The sequence below is a fragment of the Sus scrofa genome, chromosome 7, assembly GCF_054392235.1.
Source record: "Sus scrofa isolate SSC_HxYL_T2T_F1_AM1 chromosome 7, Sscrofa_HxYL_maternal_Yorkshire_Landrace_v2.0, whole genome shotgun sequence".
NCBI lineage: Eukaryota > Metazoa > Chordata > Mammalia > Artiodactyla > Suidae > Sus > Sus scrofa.
In genome coordinates, this window is record NC_139389.1 from 104,064,917 (window position 1) to 104,085,174 (window position 20,258).

Sequence of the window (20,258 nt, forward strand, 5' to 3'; positions counted from 1 at the left end):
CCTCCCTGCATCCCATTTTCAGGTGTTAGACTCATGCTGTGGGGAGAAGTCAGGAGGAGTCAAGCTGGGTCTTGAGCATACCCTGAAGGTTGAATTCACCTGCGACAGTCCCCCCACCTCTGCCACCTCCTTCCCATCCTCACTACACCCTCACTGCATGTACTGTTTCTTCCTCTGGCTGTTGATTTGTATCTTTCAATATCCTTTGTAATTAACTTGTAATTGCTCTAGCAAATTAATCGAACCTAGTGAGGGGTTGTGGGAAACTCTGCTTTTTATTTTTTTAGTTTTATTTTATTTTTTTATTTTTTTGTCTTTTTTGCTTTTTTCTAGGGCCGCTCCCGCGGCATATGGAGATTCCCAGGCTAGGGGTCTGATCAGAGCCATAGCCACCGGCCTACGCCAGAGCCACAGCAATGCGGGATCCAAGTCGCTTCTGCAACCTACACCTACACCGCAGCTCACGGCAACGCTGGATCCTCAACTCACTGAGCAAGGCCAGGGATCAAACCCGCAACCTCATGGTTCCTAGTCGGATTCGTTAACCACTGCGCCATGACCGGAACTCCGGAACCTCTGCTTTTTAGCTAGTCAGTCAGAAGCACAGGTAACCATCTGGGCTTGCAGTTGGCATCTGAGGTGGAAGGCAGTCTCGTCGTACTGAGCCCTCGGCCTGTGGACTCTGTTACTGCCTCTAGGCAGAGAAGGTCAAGAACTGAGTTGAACTGCAGGACCCCCAGTTGGTATCTGAGAATTGCTCTTTGGGGCTTGGGAAAAACCCCGCCACACCTTGGCATTAGGTCCCAGAACCCTTTATCTGTCCTTTATTACAGGGGTCTCTGCGAAGAGCTCAGAAGGGTAGAGGACAAATTATTTTTCCTCCACCTAGCTTCCTGTCCCCTCCTCTCCAATGGTCCTTCTCTTCCTGGTTGGTACTTCTGCCCCCAAATGTTACAGCTGAGGAATTCATCAATGTATTTATATCTGAGATTCACACAGAAAGTATTAATGTTGATGATGATAATAATTAGCTCAATGCCTTTAGGTAGAAAAGAATTAAGGTTCATCTGGTTGTTGTCGTTGTTGTTTTGCTTTTTAGGGCTGTGCTGGCAGCACATGGAGGTTCCCAGGCTAGGAGTCGAATCAGAGCTACAGCTGCCAGCCTACGCCACAGCCACAGCAACATGGGATTCGAGCCGCATCTGTGACCTACACCATAGCTCATGGCAACGCCAGATCCTTAACCCACTGAGCAAGGACTGGGATCGAACCCGCAACCTCACGGTTCCTAGTCGGATTCGTTTCCACTGTGCCATAATTGAACTCCAAGATCCATCTCTTTTCTAAAAATAATTTTATTGTAAGGGAAGTTTCTAACAGGGCTTTGGGATTGAGTTCTTCATTACTAAGAAAGGAATTGGGAACACAAAGGGTGTGGGGCCAGGGAGTTTGGGGGAACTGGTTAGAGGGAAGGTGAAGTTCAGTGATGCTCTTGATTTTAATCCCCACATCACTTACTACTTTGTTCTTAAATAAAGGAGATTGGGACACACACCCCCAATAATAAATAAGTAAATACTTATTTACAAAACACCCCAGATTTGTATAAAGGAAAAGGGAAAGTTCTGTGGTCTCCCAGCCCATTCCTGTGCCATCTCTGGAGGGGACTACTGTTTGGCAACTTGCCATATATTTTTGCAGATAAATCTGTGCATTTAGATATGCACGTGTTTATAAACTCTTTATATGAAATGAATGACAGTATTCATGCATAACTTATTCCTTCTAACATTTATTTAGAATTCTACCGTAAGGAGAAACTAATTTATTCAGTCAGTCCTCTACTGATGGGCATTTAAATTAAATTATTTTAGCACTTTTAATAAATGCTGCTGTAATTAACATACTTGTACATTTCAAATACTCATGCCAGTTTAATTGTAGAGTAAATATCTAGAAATGTAGGGTGATCATATCCATCACCTAAGCTGAGACAAATTCTGATTCAGATCCTAAGAGCACAGGTATATATCGGGGCTGTCTCTGGAAAACCAGGTATATGTTTAAATAAAATTGGAACTTCTATTGTATCAAAAAGTCGTATCTAAAATGCTGATGTTCATTACCATTGTGGCTCAGTGGTAACAAACCTGACTAGTATCCATGAGGATACGGGTTCGATCCTTGGACTCGCTCAGTGGATTAATGATTAGGAGTTGCTGTGAGCTGTGGTGTAGGTCACAGACCTGGCTCAGTCAGATCTGGCGTTGCTGTGGCTGTGGTGTAGGCCGGCAGCTGCAGCTCCAATCTCACCCCTAGTCAGCAGTGTGGCCCTAAAACGAAAAAAAAAAAAGGGCTGCCTAGAATTAATTTCGATTTAAGAAATGAATTCAGCTTTATTTGTTACCACATTGTCTAGTAACTGAAGGGCACATTTGAAATGCAACTGTACTTTATGCCAGCCCTCTATTGGGTCTATTTCTGACCTCACTTTCTTTTATTGATCTGTTTGGTGTTATGCCAATAGTATCTTGCTATATAAAATCTGCAGTCTTTGATATACCTTAATCTCTGGTAAGTCTATTTCTCCGTCTTTCCTTTTTTTCAGATATTCCCTGATCGTTCACTCCCATTTAAACTCTTCCAGCTGAATCCTTACCCCACCACCCACCTCCCAGCACAGTTGTTATTTAATCAGGATTGCACTGAGTTCATAGATTAAGTCAGAGAGGATTTATATCTTCATAGCACTGACGCTTTTTCAAGAACGGAGCTATGTCTTCCCTTTAAGATTCTGTTTAGCTACAGGGTGGCCATCAAGGAAAACATGGATGGACATATACAGTAAGTGATTTATTTAGATTACATGATAACACATGACACAGTGGTCATCTTGTTGCTCATTAACAATGTATGTTTCTGTGTACTGTGCAAAACTGCAATGAATATGTACATGAGCCCAGATTTCCATGGATCTCAGCACACGCATATGTGATACGCTGTGATCAGATGATTTGTGTCTCTGATTTCTCACTGAATAAAACTGCATCTCTTTTTTAATTAAAAAAATTTTTTTTTCTGCCGCACCTGCAGCACATGGAAATTTCCCGGCTAGGAGTCGAATCAGAGCCACAGCTGCGGCAATGCCAGATCCTTAACCCACTGAGCAAACTCAGGGATCAAACGTGAATCCTCACAGACACTATGTCGGGTTCTTAGCCCACTGAGCCACAATAGGAACTCCAAAACTCTGTCTTTAGCATATCTCAGAAGAAGTCATCCAAAGGGCTCTATCCATTAAGAAATATTAGTATTGGCGTTCCCATTGTGGCTCAAGCAGTAATGAACCCAGCTAGTACCCACGAGGACACAGTTTCAATCCTTGGCCTCACTTAGTAGATTAAGGATCCAGCGTTGCTCTGAGCTGTGGCATAGGTTGCAGACATGGCTCAGATCTGGTGTTGCTGTGGCTGTGGGGTAGGTTGGCAGCTACAGCTCTGATTTGACATCTAGCCCGGGAACTTCCATATGCTGTGGGTGCATCCCTAAAAAGACCCCCCCCAAAAAAAAATGCTATTATCCATGTTTGCAAATTTTATAGCCACTTTGTTGTTGTTGTTGTTTTTCTTTTTATGACCACATTTGGAAGTTCCCAGGCTAGGGGTTGAATAGGAGCTGCAACTGCCAGCCTACACCACAGCCACAGCAACTCAGGATCTGAGCCGTGTCCATGACCTACACCACCCCTCATGGCGATGCTGGAACCTTAACCCACTGAGCAAGGCCAGAGATGGAACGCACATCCTCATGGATACTAGTCGGGTTTGTAACCCTCTGAGACACAATGGGACCTCCCTCTAGCCTCTTTGTATATTGTACCTACATAAAATGCTGGGGTGCGGGGGACGTGCCAGTCCTCGGGCGTAGTCCTGTTGAGGGGACAAGTTGTACCTGCCCCAGCAGTGGGCCTTGCAAAAAGCCACCCATGAGGCAGGCTGCTTTTCCCAGTTCTCCTTCTCCTTCTCTTTTTTCTTTTTGTTTAATCTGATTTTATTTATTTATTTATTTATTTATTTATTTTTTGTCTTTTTGCTATTTCTTGGGCCGCTCCTGCGGCATATGGAGGTTCCCAGGCTAGGGGTCTAATCGGAGCTGTAGCCACTGACCTATGCCAGGGCCACAGCAACGCGGGATCCGAGCCGCATCTGCAACCTACACCATAGCTCACGGCAACGCCGGATCATTAACCCACTGAGCAAGGACAGGGATCGAACCCGCAACCTCATGATTCCTAGTCGGATTCGTTAACCACTGCGCCACGACGGGAACTCCTGTTTAATCTGATTTTAAAAGTCAGCCTCTGTCAGGCTTTCTTTTCTTGATGGGTATAACCTAATTGCTTAATTATGCTAGTTGTGAACCACAGGTAATGTACTTCTGAACTTGACCCATCATGCCGTAATGTGCTGCATCAGCCACTGCTCTAATATGGCTCTCTCTTCTGGAAAGTGTTAAATACTGAGGTGCTCTGTCCTTGGTCAGGGCCTTGCTGAGTGCTAATGGGTTGAATGCGATCCTGACCCAGCTGGTTCCGATCTCAGTGATGAGACAGGAGGCTGTTGCCACCCTCAATATTGTCATGGTCTATGTACTCTATGTGTTACATGGCCCCCTTTTTTGGTCTTTTTAGGGCTGCACCCATGGCACATGGAGATTCCCAGGCCAGGGGTCAAATCGGAGCTGTAGCCGCTGGCCTACACCACAGCCACAGCAGCACCAGATCCAGGCCATGTCGGTGACCTACACCACAGCTCACAGCAACGCCGGATCCTTAACCCACTGATCGAGGCCAGGGATGGAAACTGCATCCTCATGGATGCTAGTCAGATTCGTTTCCGCTGAGCCACGACAGGAACTCCGCATGGCCCATTATTGCGTTATCTTTCCAGTTAATATCTGACAGGTTCAAGTTCAATAGATTCTGAGTATTGAACATCTGAAATGCAATGGTAACTTAGAAACGTTGACATATTGCACTTGTGTGACTAGAGCAGAACAGGGTGTGACCTGCATGTTGGGTTGGCCGGCAGGATATGTGTTGAGCCCGGAGAGCCTGAGGTTGCCCTGTCATTGCAGTGCTTCTGCTGGCTTCCTTTTTCTCATCCACACAACGTGGCAGTGTTGTTTGAGGGACTGATAGGATCAAGCAGACGAGAACCGGAACAGGAGTTGGCTTTGTCCCCTTTGGCTGTAACTACAGCTGAAGGTCACTAGGACCCTGAGGTTGTCCCTGGCTGGGAAGACCAAGGAGCACCTGGGCTGACCCCAGGAAATCTGGTTATGTGCTGTTTTGGTCTGAGTAATACAAACTCTTATACTTTTCATTTGTTCCATGTTCCTTCTAGCCGTAAACAGAAAAGTGTTTCCATGCCTGTGTCAGGCCAAGAGATGACAGCACTGGGCAGGTCCCCATCAGAGCCATGAACTGATGCTCTGAACCCTGAGCCCAGGAGGGAGGTGGCCTCCAGCCTGCACTTGTCAGGGCCTGGTTGTGTTCTAGGTGCCAGAGGCTAGCTTGCTTTAGAGCTGATACACTCAGAGATGGGGGGGACAGGGTGGTGCCAAGCACATCTGGCCCAGGAGTGGTTTGAAGGCACACAGAGGAAGCATTGTGCTTAGGCTTTGCAGCCAGACTCTCTCAATTCCAGTCCTAGCCCAGCCACTCAGCAGCTGTGTGACCTTGGGTGGGTTATTTTACCTCTCTGGGCCTCAGTTTCCTCCTCCATAAAATAAGGATAAGAAGAGGCTTGGCAGGACTACTTGAAGATAGAAATAAGCACCTCATATAGCATCCAGCTCATTGCAGGCCCTCAGTGAGCAGATACTCTTGGCTCAGATTAAAAGAGGCCTAATCTTTCCTCTTACTCTGTAGCAGCTGTGGTTGGGAGGGTAAGACAGAATTCTGGTGCCTTTCACAGACTCAAGAGCACTCTGTTCACACTGGGTAAACTGAGAAGCAGGTAAAAACTAAGCTATCACCCCAAATTATTTCTAGCATGGACCACTCTCAGAATCCCTCCATCCCTAGATCGCCTCTGGGCTGGGCAGAGAATGTGAAATGAGACTGGAGAGTTTGATTGGGCCGGGAATCTTCCTGGATCTGAGCAGAGATGGTTTGGAACAGTGGGCTTGGTGCCTTGTCCCAGTCTGGAATAGAGGACTCTAGTTGGCTCAGATCCCTAAGGGAATGGGGAAAGGGACCCCTTTCTTTCTTGGTGAGATCACCAGAACCACTAGAACTCTTTCTTGGTGAGACCACTGGTGTCATAAAGCTGGGCAGTTTTCAGCACCCTAGAGAAGTTAGGTCATGGTGGGAAATCTAACTGATAGCCCAAAATTGGCTTCCCAGGGAGCCCCTACCTTGTGCTCCTTGGTATGTAATTGAACTTGAACCTCCCAGCCTGTGAGCATGAGCGTTGCAAGGTGCAGTTTCTATAGTAACCTTGCAGGCCCTGGCTGAGTTGCAGATGCCTCTGCTGATGGTGAAGCTCTGGATCAGTACAAATAGAAGCCAAAAACCCAGACTCACCGTGAGGCTCCTGGGAAGGGGTCAAGGGAGGTGGCCTAGGTCCCTCGAGTTCTTGGTCCCGTGATTTCAGCAGCCCAAGACTGGCAGTCGCCCACCATCCTGCATCCATACGAAGTGACAGCTCAGCCTTGGTAGAGCATTGAGAACCCCTGATCCCACTTCCAGAAATTCTGACTTAAGTGGTCTTGAGTAGGACCTGGGCATTAGGAAATCGAAAATCTTCCCAGATGATTCCAGTGTGCAGCCAGAGTTGAGAGCCACTGATAAAAAGGCACGCAAGCTAATCATAGTTAATAACTCTAAGTTATGTGCCAGTTACTGTGCTAAGCACGTTGTCTACATCATCTCCTTTAATCCTCACCATGATCCAGATGAAGAAACCTGCTCAGAAAGGGTAGAAGTAAGCCCTGGCCTTCCATCCCAGGGCCATCAGATTTCAAAGCCCAGGCTAGTAATCCCCAAAATAACTACCCTTTTTTTTTTTTTTAACCCCAGCACATGGAAGTTCCCGGGCCAGGGATCGAACTCGCACCACTGTTGCGAACTACACCGCAGCTGCGGCAATGCCAGATCCTTAACCTGCTGCACCACAAGGGAACTTCCTATAATAACTACTTTTGGGGCGATGTGTAAAGGAAGATGCAGACACATCTGGGACAGGTCCCTCAGAGACCCTTGGTTGCCCAGACAAGTTTCCCCTGTGTCCGTAAGGTCTCAGCCTGGTGCTGCCTCCAGCATCTTGTCTGATTGGGCAGGGACACTGGCTGTTTCCCCAGAACCAAGCAGCTTATGGGGAGATCCAGGGGACACGCCTTCTCATTTGGGAAAGGCGGAACCTGAGCCTGTGCTCTCAGAGATGGTGACTCATGCGCTGTTTCTCAGTTCGACTAATGAATGGCAGTCTTTCAACCTGGGACACAGCATCAGATGAGATTTTGTTCCCAGGGGAGTCAAGAGTGGTTGGGAAGCACATTTTGCTCACCAGGTGTTTTGAGTTTAAAGCAGACTCAGAAGAAAAAGTCAGGAGCCATCCATAAAATAGGACCAGAGCCTTTTTACTTGCAGTTTCACTGAATTTCGTGAAAGGCAAACCCAGCAGGTATCTATTTTACTGGCAGTAAAAGGAAATTGGGCAGTAGTTATTTCAAAGGAGTTCGAATTGTTTAAATCTAAAACTTTGGGGTCCGTGTATATTTTAAAAGAAGGTTTACAAGGCTTGGAGATTTGAGTTGAACTGTTTTTGATGACAATGACATGGAAAATATTTTCCTTTCTTATTTTAAACCTTCCCCTTGGCTGTTTGTTTCCTAAATTTAGCAGTCAAGAAGAAATAAGCAAATCTAGCTGGAAAAAAACTGATGCAAGTCAGGCAGGTTTCAAAAGTTTAATCGAAATGACGGACTGAAAATAAAAGTCTCCAAAACTAAAAATAATTCTTTTCATTTAATAAAGCAGAGTCATTGTTTCGGCTTAAACAAGTTCTGATGTGATTGACCTTATTGGACACAAAAGTGCTTGGATTTGGCATTTCCGGTAAAGCCAGACTAGGGAGGAGGCGGCCACCTATACATCCCTGAGAATTCTCAGCAGGAGGCTGGAGGGCTGTGGGAGGTGCGTTGGACTGTCACTCACCATCTCCCCAACCTTTGTTCCTCACCATGGCAACCCAAGAGCCTCTTAAACCGTGGTCCAGATGGAAGCCACCCCACTTCCTGAAGCCTCTGGGGAAGGTGGGAATGCCTCACCCAGCTCTGGGCTCAAGTCACTGGGCCAGATGCCAGGGACCAACCTGATATCTTGGAATGGGTGGCTTCCACCCACATCGTGTCATTGCCATTGGTGGCTCATTTGTTTGTTTTCAGTTTCGATTTCTGTTTCTTACTTTTGGAGAATGATTTTTCTTTCATTGAAAGGACCAAAGGACTGATATCTCTGAACTTTTGGTTGTGAGAGAAAAATAGGCAACTCAAACTAGTTCAAGGGAAAAAACAAAAACAAAAGACAGGTAGGTAGTAACTAGATAGATACAGAGAGGCAGAAGAAACAGCCAACACGAACTAGTTCGAGAGAGAGAGAGAGAGAGAGAGAGAGTGAGAGAGAGAAAAAAAGACAGGTAGGTAGTAAGTAGATAGATACAGAGAGATAGAAAAAAACCCAAGTGAATTTGGATCAGATATAACTGGCTCCAGGGATCCCAAACAGTATCATTAGAGCTCTTTCTTTCCATCTCTTGGCTCTGATTTTTTTCTTCTTGGGTTCTCTTTCCATGTGACAGGCAGGAAGGCTCCCACCTCCCAATTTTAGCAGTGCAGATAAAAAGAGCTCATCTCATAGAAAAATCTCAGAGTAGACGCTGATTGGCCCAGATCGAGTCAGATGACTGTTCCTGAACCCGTCCCCTCCATCTGGGAGTGCAGTGATAAGATCAAGCTTAGCCTAGGTCTTGTGCCCACCCCATGATGTGATGGAGGTGTTGGTGGGATTGGAAGGCAGTAATTAACAGCCCTGCCAGGAGCACGTGAGTGAGAAGGAGTCCCTAAAACAGGGGCCTCCCCTTCCACCTCTCGGTCCCCCTCAATTCTAAGTGTTGTGTTAGCCAAGTGGAGCTTATCATCATGACAGCTCATCCCTTGCTTACCCATTAGCCATTGTTTTTTTTTTTTTCTTTCAGGTGCCTTTCATATGAATATCCATTTATTCATTATTACATATGTGCTCTACTGTGCTTGTGTCTTATGTCTAGCATAACACCAAAAGAAGACAAAATTATTATATAAAAATAAATATAAATAGCAGTTCTCTTTTCTTCTTACATCCTAATGGAATCTCTTGTACTCCCCAACTCCCACATCCACTCCTCTAGGCATCTGCCACAGACTCAGCTGGCACACAGGGCATATTGTAGGCATCAGGCAGACAGCCATTGCTTTTGAGTCCCATTGAGCGCTGTTCTGGGCTTTTGGATCCAGCATTCAACGAAACAGACAATCCCTGCCCTGGTGAAGCTTATATTCCTGTGGGAATTAGCAGTCAAATACATAACACAAAGAAGCAAAATACCCATAGAACATCCCATGGTGGGAGTTCCCATCGTGGCTCAGTGGAAATGAATCTGACTAGTGTCCATGAGGATGCAGGTTCCATCCTTGGCTTCGCTCAGTGGGTTAAGGATCCAGCATTGCTGTGAGCTGTGGTGTGGGTCACAGATGAGGCTCGGATCTGATGTTGCTGTGGCTGTGGTGTAGGCCAGTGGCTACGGCTCCGATTTGACTCCTAGCCTGGGAACCTCCATATGCCAAGGGTGCGGCCCTAAAAAGACAAAAAAAAAAAAAAAAAATCCAATGGTGCTAGGCGCTATCCAAAAACACATCAGGCAGGAGGAGAGGGAAGATGAGGGCAGTGCTGGGCCCACAGTTTTACAGATGGTGGGTGGGGCAGACTCACAAAGAGGCGAGGTTTGAGCAGAGCTGTGTGGGGCAAGGTGGCTGGGGTGGAGGGAGCCATGCAGACATCTGGGAGAAGAGCCTTCCAGAAGGAAAGCAGAAGGAACAAAGGAGCTAAGGGGAAGAGTGCTGGCAGGCTCAAGGAACATCAGGAGGCCAGTGTGACTGGAGCAGAGCCAGGGGTGGGGCAACAGTAGCCTCTGAGTCCAGAGAGATGACGAAGCGTTAGCTCATAAAAAGCCTCCTGGGCCACTGTGAGTACTGGGCTTGTACCCTGAAGGAGAGCGAAAGCCACCAAAGGTCATGTGTTGTGTCAGAGGATCCCATTTGTTCACCGTGGTTTTTCTCCCAGTTGATTATAAGTAGGTGAGAGCAGGGACTCTGTCTAGGGATCTATTCCTTCATTCACTCACTCACTCATTCATTCCTTTGTCCAATAAACATCTGTTCACTACCTACCATGTGCCAGGTGCTGGGAGCTCACGATCCCATGGAAAAGAAAGCCCAATCAAGCACAGGTGTCAGTGCCATGTGGCCTAAGAATCCCACAGACGGCCTCCAGTGCCCTCGTCCGCTCCAGAAAGGGCAGCAGTGTGAGTCCCGTCCAGCAGCTCTGACTGGCTCCAAGCCCAGGACCTCAGGTCTCTCGGGCGGATCCAGATATAGCTCCTTATGGGCCCGCAGCCCGGAGCCAAAGGATGCGTTTTCCCCTTGCCGATATGCTTCGTAAGCAGTGTGGCTGGGAGGACAGGACAGGACAGCACAGCACGCTTCCCGTTTAGAGGAGGGGAGAAGGGAAGCAGCATTCATGGGTCACCAGCGTGTGGTGCCTGCGCCAAGGCTGGACTCCTGCCCGAGCTGGGGTTGCAGTGGGTGAGGTTCCACGGCCAGTTCTCCGGTTACCTGTGATCTAAGTTTGAGGGTGGGAGTTTCTTCATGATCCTCCAAGGCCACACCTGGCATGGGATGGAGGACAAAAGGAGGTGATCTAGTGTCCTAGATTTCTCTTCTGGGGCCGTACTTTTTATTTATTTCCATCCTCCCAGATTCATGGTATCTGCACAAAGTAGACTTTCAGTAAATAGCTTTTTTTTTCTTTTTGTCTTTTTAGGGCCACACCCACGGCATATGGAGGTTCCCAGGCTAGGGGTCGAATGAGAGCTGTAGCCACTAGCCTACACCACAGTCACAGCAATGAGGGATCTGAGCCAAGTCTGCAACCTACACCGCAGTTCATGGCAATGCCAGATCCCTAACCCACTGAGCAAGGCCAGGGTTGAACCCTTGTCCTCATGGATACTAGTTGGGTTTGTTACAGCTGAGGCATGATGGCAGAACTACCTTTTGTTCTTTTCTTTTTCTTTTTTTGTCTTTTTAGGGCCAGTAATCTGTTAACACTAGTGGTCTGTGCCTAAGATGCTGCCTGGATGTGCAGGGCAGGGGTCTGCAGCGGGCTGCGGAGCATGGGGGAGGGCACTGGGGATGACCCATCGATTTGTTACCTGGGGGACCAGGCTGGTAGGACTTCCCATCATTGCCACAGGCAGTACAGACATGGCTGCTTTGGCGGGGGTTGATGAAGAATTCATTCTGAGGAGTTCCCGTTGTGGCGCAGCGGTTAATGAATCCGACTAGGAACCATGAGGTTGCGGGTTCGGTCCCTGCCCTTGCTCAGTGGGTTAACGATCCAGCATTGCCGTGAGCTGTGGTGCAGGTTGCAGATGCGGCTCGGATCCCAAGTTGCTGTGGCTCTGGCGTAGGCTGGCAGCTACAGCTCGGATTAGACCCCTAGCCTGGGAACCTCCATATGCCGCGGGAGCAGCCCAAGAAATGGCAGAAAGACAAAAAATAAAATAAAATAAAATAAAATAAAATAAATTAAAAAAAAAAAAGAATTCATTCTGAGGCGTTGAGTTAGAGATACCCCTGGGACACTCAAAGGCCTGGAAGTCTCAAGGTCAAAGACCAAGGGCTACGGGAAAGGAGAGTTCAAGAGCTGGAGGGAAATGCGCTGTGGTGTGGGCATGAGAACTGGTTAGATACCAGGTGGAAGAGCTCAGGGTGGTGATGGGGCGAGGCTAGGGAGGGGCCAGATAGAAAGGTCACATCCTACCCGTCCTCAGCATCCCCTCCCCTTGGCTGTCGCAGGGCCAACGGACACTTCCTACAGCATCTTTGATGAGGTCTAGTTCAGTTTTGAGGCCTAGAGGAACTGCTTTCGAGATGCTCTTCCAGGACATTCTCTGTGGCCCCGAGACAGCTTTGGATGAAGGGCAGGAAGGCAGAAGGCTGGGGATGCAGACGGTACCAGAAGCATTCCTTCCACTTTGGGGCATGTAGGTAGTGCTCAGTGGAGCTTTGCTGAATAGGTGGATGGATGAAGGAGTGAGTGGATTTAAGCATCCATAAACAAATGGATAATCAGGCGATCCTTGGAACTTACAGAGGGATGTTTAAGTGCCTGGTAGACGGGTGGCTTTTTTCTTTTTTTTTTTTTTTTGCTTTTTTAAGGGCTGCACCCACCTTCTTCAAGGGCCTCCACCTGCCTATGGAGATTCCCAGGCTAGGGGTCCAATCAGAGTTACAGCCACTAGCCACAGCCACAGCCACATCAGATCTGAGCCTCTTCTGCAACCTACACCACAGCTCATGGCAACACCAGATCCTCAACCCACTGAGAGATGCCAGGAATTGAACCCTCAACCTCATGGTTCTTAGCCAGATTTTTTTCCACTGCGTCACGATGGGAACTCCATCTTCTTTTTCTTTTTTTTTTTTTTTTTTTTTTTTTTAATGGCCTCACCCAGCATATGAAAGCTCCTGGGCCAGGGATTGAATCCAAGCCAGAGCTGCGACCTACTGGATCCTTAACCCATTGTGCCAAATGTCAAACCCACACCTTTGAGGCATCCCACACCACTGCAAGCAGATTCTTAACCCACTGAGCCGCAGTGGGAACTCCAGATGTTTGATGTTTGCTCTTGATCAGTGTTTATTGTGCAGTGGAGGAGTGTGGGTTGAGGGCTCAGAGGTTTCTTGAGCCCACGGAGTGACCACAAGCCCTAAATAAATGAATATGGGTATTTCCCTCTGTTCACTTGCGGGATATTCAGTGGCATGCACTCCCTTTGGCAGCTTCTGCAGATTTTCTCTTATTTCAGCTCCTCTGTGATCAGCTGGAGGCCGCTTTCCATTTCCCTGATCTGGGCTGGGTGGAAATGGGGGAGAGAGGAAACCCCCCCACTTTTCCTGAGTGGGAAGGACATGAAGGCGTTCTCATCCTCACTCTAGCAGGTGACAGCTCGGGTCCTTCCAGCAAACCAGGGTTCCAGCCAGAACCTTCTCTCTCTCTCTCTCCTTCCTGCTCCCTCCTTCCTCCTTCCCTCCTTCTCTCCTTCCTGAGGTGCATTTCGGGTCCTTGGGGGCTCTGCCCCATCTGTCCAGCCCTTGGCGTGGCACCAGCCGCTGCCATTGTCACCGTCCTGAGCATGCGTGTGGCACGGGGCTGGGCTCAGTGGTCAGGGGAAATCCCTCACTGGCTCTGACTCTGGGAGCTCAGGGACTGGTGGGTTGGAAGCAGAAACACCACAGAGAGGCAGCCCTTAAGGAGCTAACATGCCCTGAAGCCTTCACATCCCTGGCCCCTGAGGCTGGGACCTAGGCTCTCAGGGGACTGTGGAGGCCCCGGGCTGCTGGATATTCCTCAGCATCACCCAACACATCAGTCTCCTCTCCAGGAGTCAAGCTGCCTCCCTGGGACCATCCCTCTGGAGACCAGGCCACGATGGAGGGGTTCTGTTTCTGGACAATTCTCACCTGCCTTCCTGCTGCCCCTGGGGGCCCACAGCTCCAGCCCGGGCTGCTGGTCACGTGGACGGGGTGGAGTGGGGATGTACTCACAGTTGATGATATTTCCAAGCACTCTGGGGAACATCCGGCTGGTGGTGTGGTTCGGATAATGAGATGTCGGGATCCATCTATCTGTCCATTCATCTCAGATGTGTCCTTCTCCAGTGTCTTTCACGGCGGGACTTTGGGAGCACAGAGCAGGTTGCAGCTAAGAGGAGGGACGCTGAGCCACGACATCTGTCATCTGTCACTCCCCAGCACTTAGCACTGGAAGGCCCTGGAGGTCTGACATAGGCTATTTCAGCAGTAAGCACATGTCTCGGAGAAGATGCATTACTGTCTGTGTGTTTTCAGCCTAATGGCCTTGGCATTACCCTGTGAGGGCCTGTCTATCCTCACAGGCAGCTGTCTGGGCAGCAGCTTGTCCAAGACCTGGGGGTTTCACTGATCAGGTACCTCCTATGTGCTTAGCCCAGTGTCGGGCCCAAGTTCATCCCTAGGAAACTGTCAATCAGCAAGTCACATGGTGACCTCCTGGTGTGTTGGTGGTCCCCTTAGGACACTTCATCTTGGGAAGTCTCGTGCCCTCTAGGTGTCACCATCTCTGTATCCAGCAAAGAGGGGTATGGTCAACAGTATGGACTTCAGGAGTTCCCATCGTGGCTCAGGGGTAACAAACTAGACTACTATCCATGAGGTTGTGGGTTCGATCCCTGACCTTACTCAGTGGGTGAAGGATCCAGCGTTGCCATGAGCTGTGGTATAGGTCACAGATGAGGCTTGGAACCATTGTCCCTGTGGCTGTGGTGTAGGGTGGCAGCTGCAGCTTCTATTCGACCCCTAATCTGGGAACTCCCATATGCCATGGGCGCTGCCCTAAAAACCAAAAGCAAACAAACACAAAGGAGTATGGACTTCAGAGTCAGTTTGGCTCCAGAAATCTTCAACTTACTAGCTCTGACCTTGAGCTTTTTTATTAACAGGCATTATTGTGTGTGTGTGTGTGTGTGTGTGTGTATCTTTTTAGGCCCACACCCGTGGCATATAGAGGTTCCCAGGCTAGGAGTCAAATCAGAGCGTGGCCACCAGCCTATACCACAGCCACAGCAATACCAGATCCAAGCTGCATCTGTGACCTATGCCACAGCTCACAGCAATGCTGGATCCTTAACCCACTGAGAAAGGCCAGGGATTGAACCTATGTCCTCATGGATGCTAGTCAGATTCGTTTCCACTGAGCCATGATGGGAACTCCAACAGGCATTATGTTTTAAGAGGAGTTTTAGGTACATGAAATTGAGCGGAAAGTACTGAGAATTCCCATACACTCCCTGCTCCCAAACACACAGGTGCCGTCTCACCTCAGTTTCCTCATCTGTACAATGGGGGTAATATCTGCTCACAGGTGCAAGTGAGGCAATGCAGGTGGCTCCCTCCTGGCAATAAGTGCTTGCCACATCATGGCTCCTTTAACCTCTTGCCCATGGCCCCTCTGATGCTGACTTTTGTCTCAGGTGACAGGAACACCCTCGAGAGGCTTCGATGAGAAGGCCTACCTGGCAGCCAAGCAGCTGAAGCCTGGAGAGGACCCCTACAGGCAACATGCCTTCAACCAGCTGGAGAGCGACAAGCTGAGCCCTGACCGGCCCATCCGGGACACCCGCCATTACAGGTGTGGCCTCACTGTGCCCGTGGAGGAAGGAGGGTGGAGGGTGGGGCCCGCACCGCTTGGCTTTGAGAAATAACGGAGATTTTCTCAGACTCTTGAACATCTGCTTGACACAGTCAAACCCTTACACCTGTTGTTTTCCTGATTCTTCTATTTCATTGACCTCCTGAAGGCTTGAGCAGTCCAAGGAGACCTCCCCATGGGGCCAGAGAGGCCCCTCGGTACCTCAGTCTGGAGGCCCAGCAAGAGGGACCTGCCAGGGGACCACAGGCAGGATGGGCAAGCCTGGCGTTCTTGGTGCCCCGCGCTGGTGGTGCCGGAGGTGAAGAGGATGCAAACAGTGGAGGGCTGTGCACCGCCCTCTTAGCGTCCCTTTCCTCCCTCTCTTCCGGCCCCACGGCCCCCGCTTCCTCGGCAGCTCCCGGAAAGTCCTCCCAGTCTTGCTCTCTGCTCTCCCAGCAGGGTGGGTGGGAGAGGCTCTAGACCAGGATCAAGGATGCCTTCCGCGCCCGATCCCAGCTCAAGTGAGTGGCCTTGGGCAAGACATCAGCCCGCTCCCCGGTTCAAGCCCTCGTAGAGTCCCGTCCAGATGATATGAGTCTCCACCTTCCACTGCGCCTCTGTCTGCCCCCCCCCTCCATGGGAACGCCTAAGCTCCTTTCCCTGGAGCGCAGCCCGATCCCGCTCTGCGCCTTGCTCCTTTGCACCTAGCACTTCGTGCTCCCACAATCCCCGACGCCTCCTGCCTCCCTCCTTTTCCCTCTGCCTGAGTGCACCCTGACACACCCTTACGACTCCCCAAGGGTCCTTTCCTCCGAGGAAAGTTTGTTGCCAACCCAGGCTGGTTTGAGGGTCTCCTTGGCGCTCTGTGCGGACAGCGAGGGGTTGTTGGAGCTGATGCACCCGTGTGCCTGCAGCTCTGAACAGCCAGCTCTGAATGGTCAGCTGTGTGCCCAGGACCGGGGGGCGTCCTGGTTTGAGGGTAGGCGACCATGACTCAAGTCAGGATTTCTTTTCCTTCTGAAATAGCTACTCTGCAGCACCAAAGATGTATGTGAGATGAAAGTGCAGAAGAGGGCCTGCTTCTAGCACCTTCCTTGTCACTCCTGGAAACCCAAAGGCCAGTGGTCTTGGCAGCTTGTTGCAAAGTGAGAGGTGGTTACAGGTTTGGGGGAGCCGGGACTGTCACCCCTGTCCTATAACCCCAGCACTGTCAGCCTTCAGAAACCATCAGGCTACCAAACAGGGCAATAATCCTGCTACCCGAAAAGGCCCTGTCCAGGTCTAACAGCCAGGTCAGCCTTGGAAATTCTTTCTCAGTCATGCCAGGGCGGTGTTCCCTGTCTGTTGCTTCGGGGCCTGCAAGGTTATGTCCACACAGCTCCACCTGGAGGCCTTTCCTAGACCCCAGGGCCTAGAGGTTCCACTGGCCCAAATCTGTGCATCGAGGGGCTGGCCTGGATCACCTCTCCCCTCCCACCACCTTCCCCCAACTGAACATTCTCACATGTTCCCTGAGGGGATCAGGAAATTTTTTTTTTTTTTAAGGTCTGCACCTGCAGCATATGGAAGTTCCCCAACCAGGGTTGAATTGGAGCTGCAGCTGCCAGCCTACTCCACAGCCACAGCAATACCAGATCTGAGCTGCATCTGCAACTTACACCACAGCTTGTGGCAACACTGGATCCTTAACCCACTTATCGAGGCCAGGGATTGAACCCACATCCTCATGGATACTAATCAGGTTCTTAGCCCACTGAGCCACAATGAGAACTCTTCACTGACGAATTTAAAGAGGGAATTCCTCTTGGGGCCACACACATTGTAAAATGAGACTCTCCAAATCCAGAGAAGTGGTGGGTTGGTGAGATGCTTCTGCCCAGCCCTCAGAACCCAAGGTGAATCAAGGGGTGCTTATGTGTGCACGTGCGTGTGTGTGTGTGTGTGTGTGTGTGTGTGTGTGGTGGGGCAGCAGAGGAGGTGCTGGGTGTGGTGGGCAGGGTCTCCCCTGGGAAGCCAGGTGTGTGGCCTGAGCCCATGCTTCTCCCCTTGGCGCTCCAGGTGGCAGCTTCTGCTGGACTCCAAACTGCCGAGCCCTCGATCTAGGGAGCCCCCTGGAGGCAGGGCTCCCGAGATGCCTAAATCATGCAAGTCAGACCTACTGGCATCATAGAGAAAATCCCATCAGCCCCAAACTCAAAACACGGGCATGAGACAAACCTCTTCAGAGGCCCTCGGCTCCTGGGAGCTGGATAAATTCCTATTGTCATGGCTATAAATCCCCAGGAAATGCAGGTGGAAAGGGTTGGAGGGGGCAGCTGGGAGGAGGTCAGGTCCACCGTCCAGAGAGGCTGTGGTCGGTTGGCTGCTTTCAGGTGGAAGATGGGCATTGCTTTCCGGATTCCCTCCTTCCTGGGCACTAGCTGGTGGGGTTCGAAGATGGGGCCCTAGAGGCCAGTGCAGGGGGGGTTGGGCGCCCGGGGGTGACTGCTTTTCCCAGCCCTCCCATCTCAGCGGACCAAGCCCTCCCACCCCCAAATCCACATGCTTCTGGGAGGGCAGGCACTTGGGATTCCTGGCTTCCCCGGGAGGCAGAGGAGAATTTCCTACCCCTCCTACGCCCCCATTTTCCCTCTCAAGGAGATTTATTTTAAGGGCTCTCAGGATCTCTCCTGCAGGGGCCCCAGCCTAGTGGAAATCCTGCCTCTCTGACCCGGGGCCACTCTGCAGGGCAGGAAATGGGCCTGGGAATTCGGCTATAAGCCGCTGTCAGTGGAATGAATGCCGTAATGAAAAAATAGTCACTGCTGGCATAGTCAGAGAGCAGTTGTAATAAAGAAGATTGCCATGAAACCAGCTCTGCGGCTGCCTTCCCGCCGGCCCCAGGCATTCGAATAAATGCATTCACAGAAGCAGTCACCAAAATGACGGGAGGAAGGCCAGCAAGGATGGATTGTTCTAATTCCTTTTCCTGAGGATGGGGGGAGACAATGGCCCCAAAATGTGGCGTCTGGAGAAAGCAGAGCACAGAGCTGCTAGGGGAGAGAGGGGGCGGCGGCGTCAGAACTGACTTGGTGTCTCCTCAGAGACTCAGTCCCCTCTGAGGTGTCCTAGTGCCCGCGGAGGAGGGAGGCTGCTCCTCTGCCTGGTGTCACCAGCTCCGCCGTTAGCCCTGGGCAGCGAGAGGGAGCTGTTCACAGGAGGGCAGCATGTGCACCATTCCTCTCCAGATCCTACCCAATGTCAGGAGCCAGGAGGTGGGGTGGAAGAGGCTGTGGCAACTCTGACTCCTTTAACCCACCCCTCAGGGCCAGGGATCGAACCTGCACCTCTGCAGCGACCGGGGCTGCTGGAGTCAGATTCTTAACCCACTGTGCCCTAACAAGAACTCCCTGGAGATTTAATATGAATTGTTACAAGGGGAGTTCTTGTCGTGGCTCAGTGGTTCATAAATCTGACTGGCATCCATGAGGACACAGGCTCGATCCCTGGCCTTGCTCAGCGGGTTAAGGATCCAGCGTTGCCGTGAGCTGTGGTGTAGGTCGCAGACGGGGCTCAGGTCTGACATTGCTGTGGCTGTAGTGTAGGGCTGAGGCTCCGATTCGACCCCTAGCCTGGGAACTTCCATATGCTGTGGATGTGGCCCTAAGCAACAAAAAAAGAAAAAAAAGAAAAAAAAATTGTTATAAGGAACAAAAATTTTGGATTCATGTAGTGCTTCGCTCTTCTATTTTTTGTCTGTTTACATATAAATCCAATATTAATGTGTGAATAAAAGCATACAGAAAAGAAAGGCCAGCCATGTTTCAAGATTTTTGTGCTTAACCAAATATGCCTATGAAATAAAGGCGAATTTTCATCAGGATTTTAAAAGTAGCGACAAAGACTGAACAGAAGACATCTTCTTTTACTAAGATTAGGATTGAAAATATAAAATCTAATAGCAGGGATTCAGAATTTATTCTGCATCAATTTAAGTATCCGGTACTACAGCAATCACCTAAATTATTGACTATATTTAGGAGTCAGTTCAGTGACTCTGGGGCTCTGAGTGTTCTAGGGCTTTGGTAAAGAGCCCCTGGCCCCAGGAAGTTCCCCCAATCTGTACTTCCCTCCAAGGACTCCAGGCGGGGTGGCCTGAGCGGGGTGGGTGTGTAGGGGCAGGGCCTGCGTCCAGCTTCAGGAGGCAGCAAGCTGGACAAAGAGAAGCCTGAACCTGCCCTGAGGATGCTCCCACAGCTGCCCTCTGACCTTCTGCTCTCTTCTCAGTTGCCCATCTGTGTCCTACTCCTCGGACCTGCCGGCCACCAGCGTCATCATCACCTTCCACAACGAAGCCCGCTCTACCCTCCTGCGCACAGTGAAGAGGTAAGCCCTGCCCTGGAGCGATCATCTCATCATCTCAGCGGTGCTGCTGCCCCAGGCCTCGGGGATCTGCTGGGTCCCGGCAGAGGGGGACACCGAGACTCGGGTGCGGGGGCCAGATGTTGTGAAGACCAGTGGGCCCTGGAAGGGGGCGTCCTGCCCTTTCTGAGAAGCTGGAGCTGGTAAATCAGGGTCAGGGAGACCCAAGAAATCCAACTATTAGCAAGATGCACAAACATAAGGTCAGGTCCCCAGGATGAGGGCAGAAATGCAGGGGTCAGGAGCAGAGGAAGGCGAGAATGGGTGGCTGGGGTGAGGCCTCAGATGGATGATGTCAGCCCAG

At 50.2% G+C, this 20,258-nt stretch overlaps 1 protein-coding gene and 1 long non-coding RNA gene across 8 annotated transcripts in view; one reads left to right on the top strand and one right to left on the bottom strand.

Annotated features, from left to right (window-relative positions):
* GALNT16 (polypeptide N-acetylgalactosaminyltransferase 16) overlaps positions 1 to 20,258 on the top strand; it is a 112,170-nt gene that overhangs the window by 57,102 nt on the left and 34,810 nt on the right. For 6 of the 7 annotated variants that reach the window (XR_014809078.1, XR_014809076.1, XR_014809077.1 and 3 more), the window contains 2 exon segments: positions 15,396 to 15,553; positions 19,820 to 19,918. Coding sequence is in view for 2 of the 7 variants with exons in the window: in NM_001244918.1 (NP_001231847.1) it covers positions 15,396 to 15,553; positions 19,820 to 19,918 (257 nt within the window). In the remaining 5 variants the exon portion in view is untranslated. 7 annotated transcript variants of the gene reach the window in all.
* The window catches only part of LOC146401824 (uncharacterized), a 118,298-nt gene continuing 98,403 nt past the window's right edge, over positions 364 to 20,258 (bottom strand). The window contains exon 3 of the long non-coding RNA XR_014811043.1: positions 364 to 587. This is a non-coding gene — a long non-coding RNA (uncharacterized LOC146401824). The remainder of the gene's footprint in view (positions 588 to 20,258) is intronic.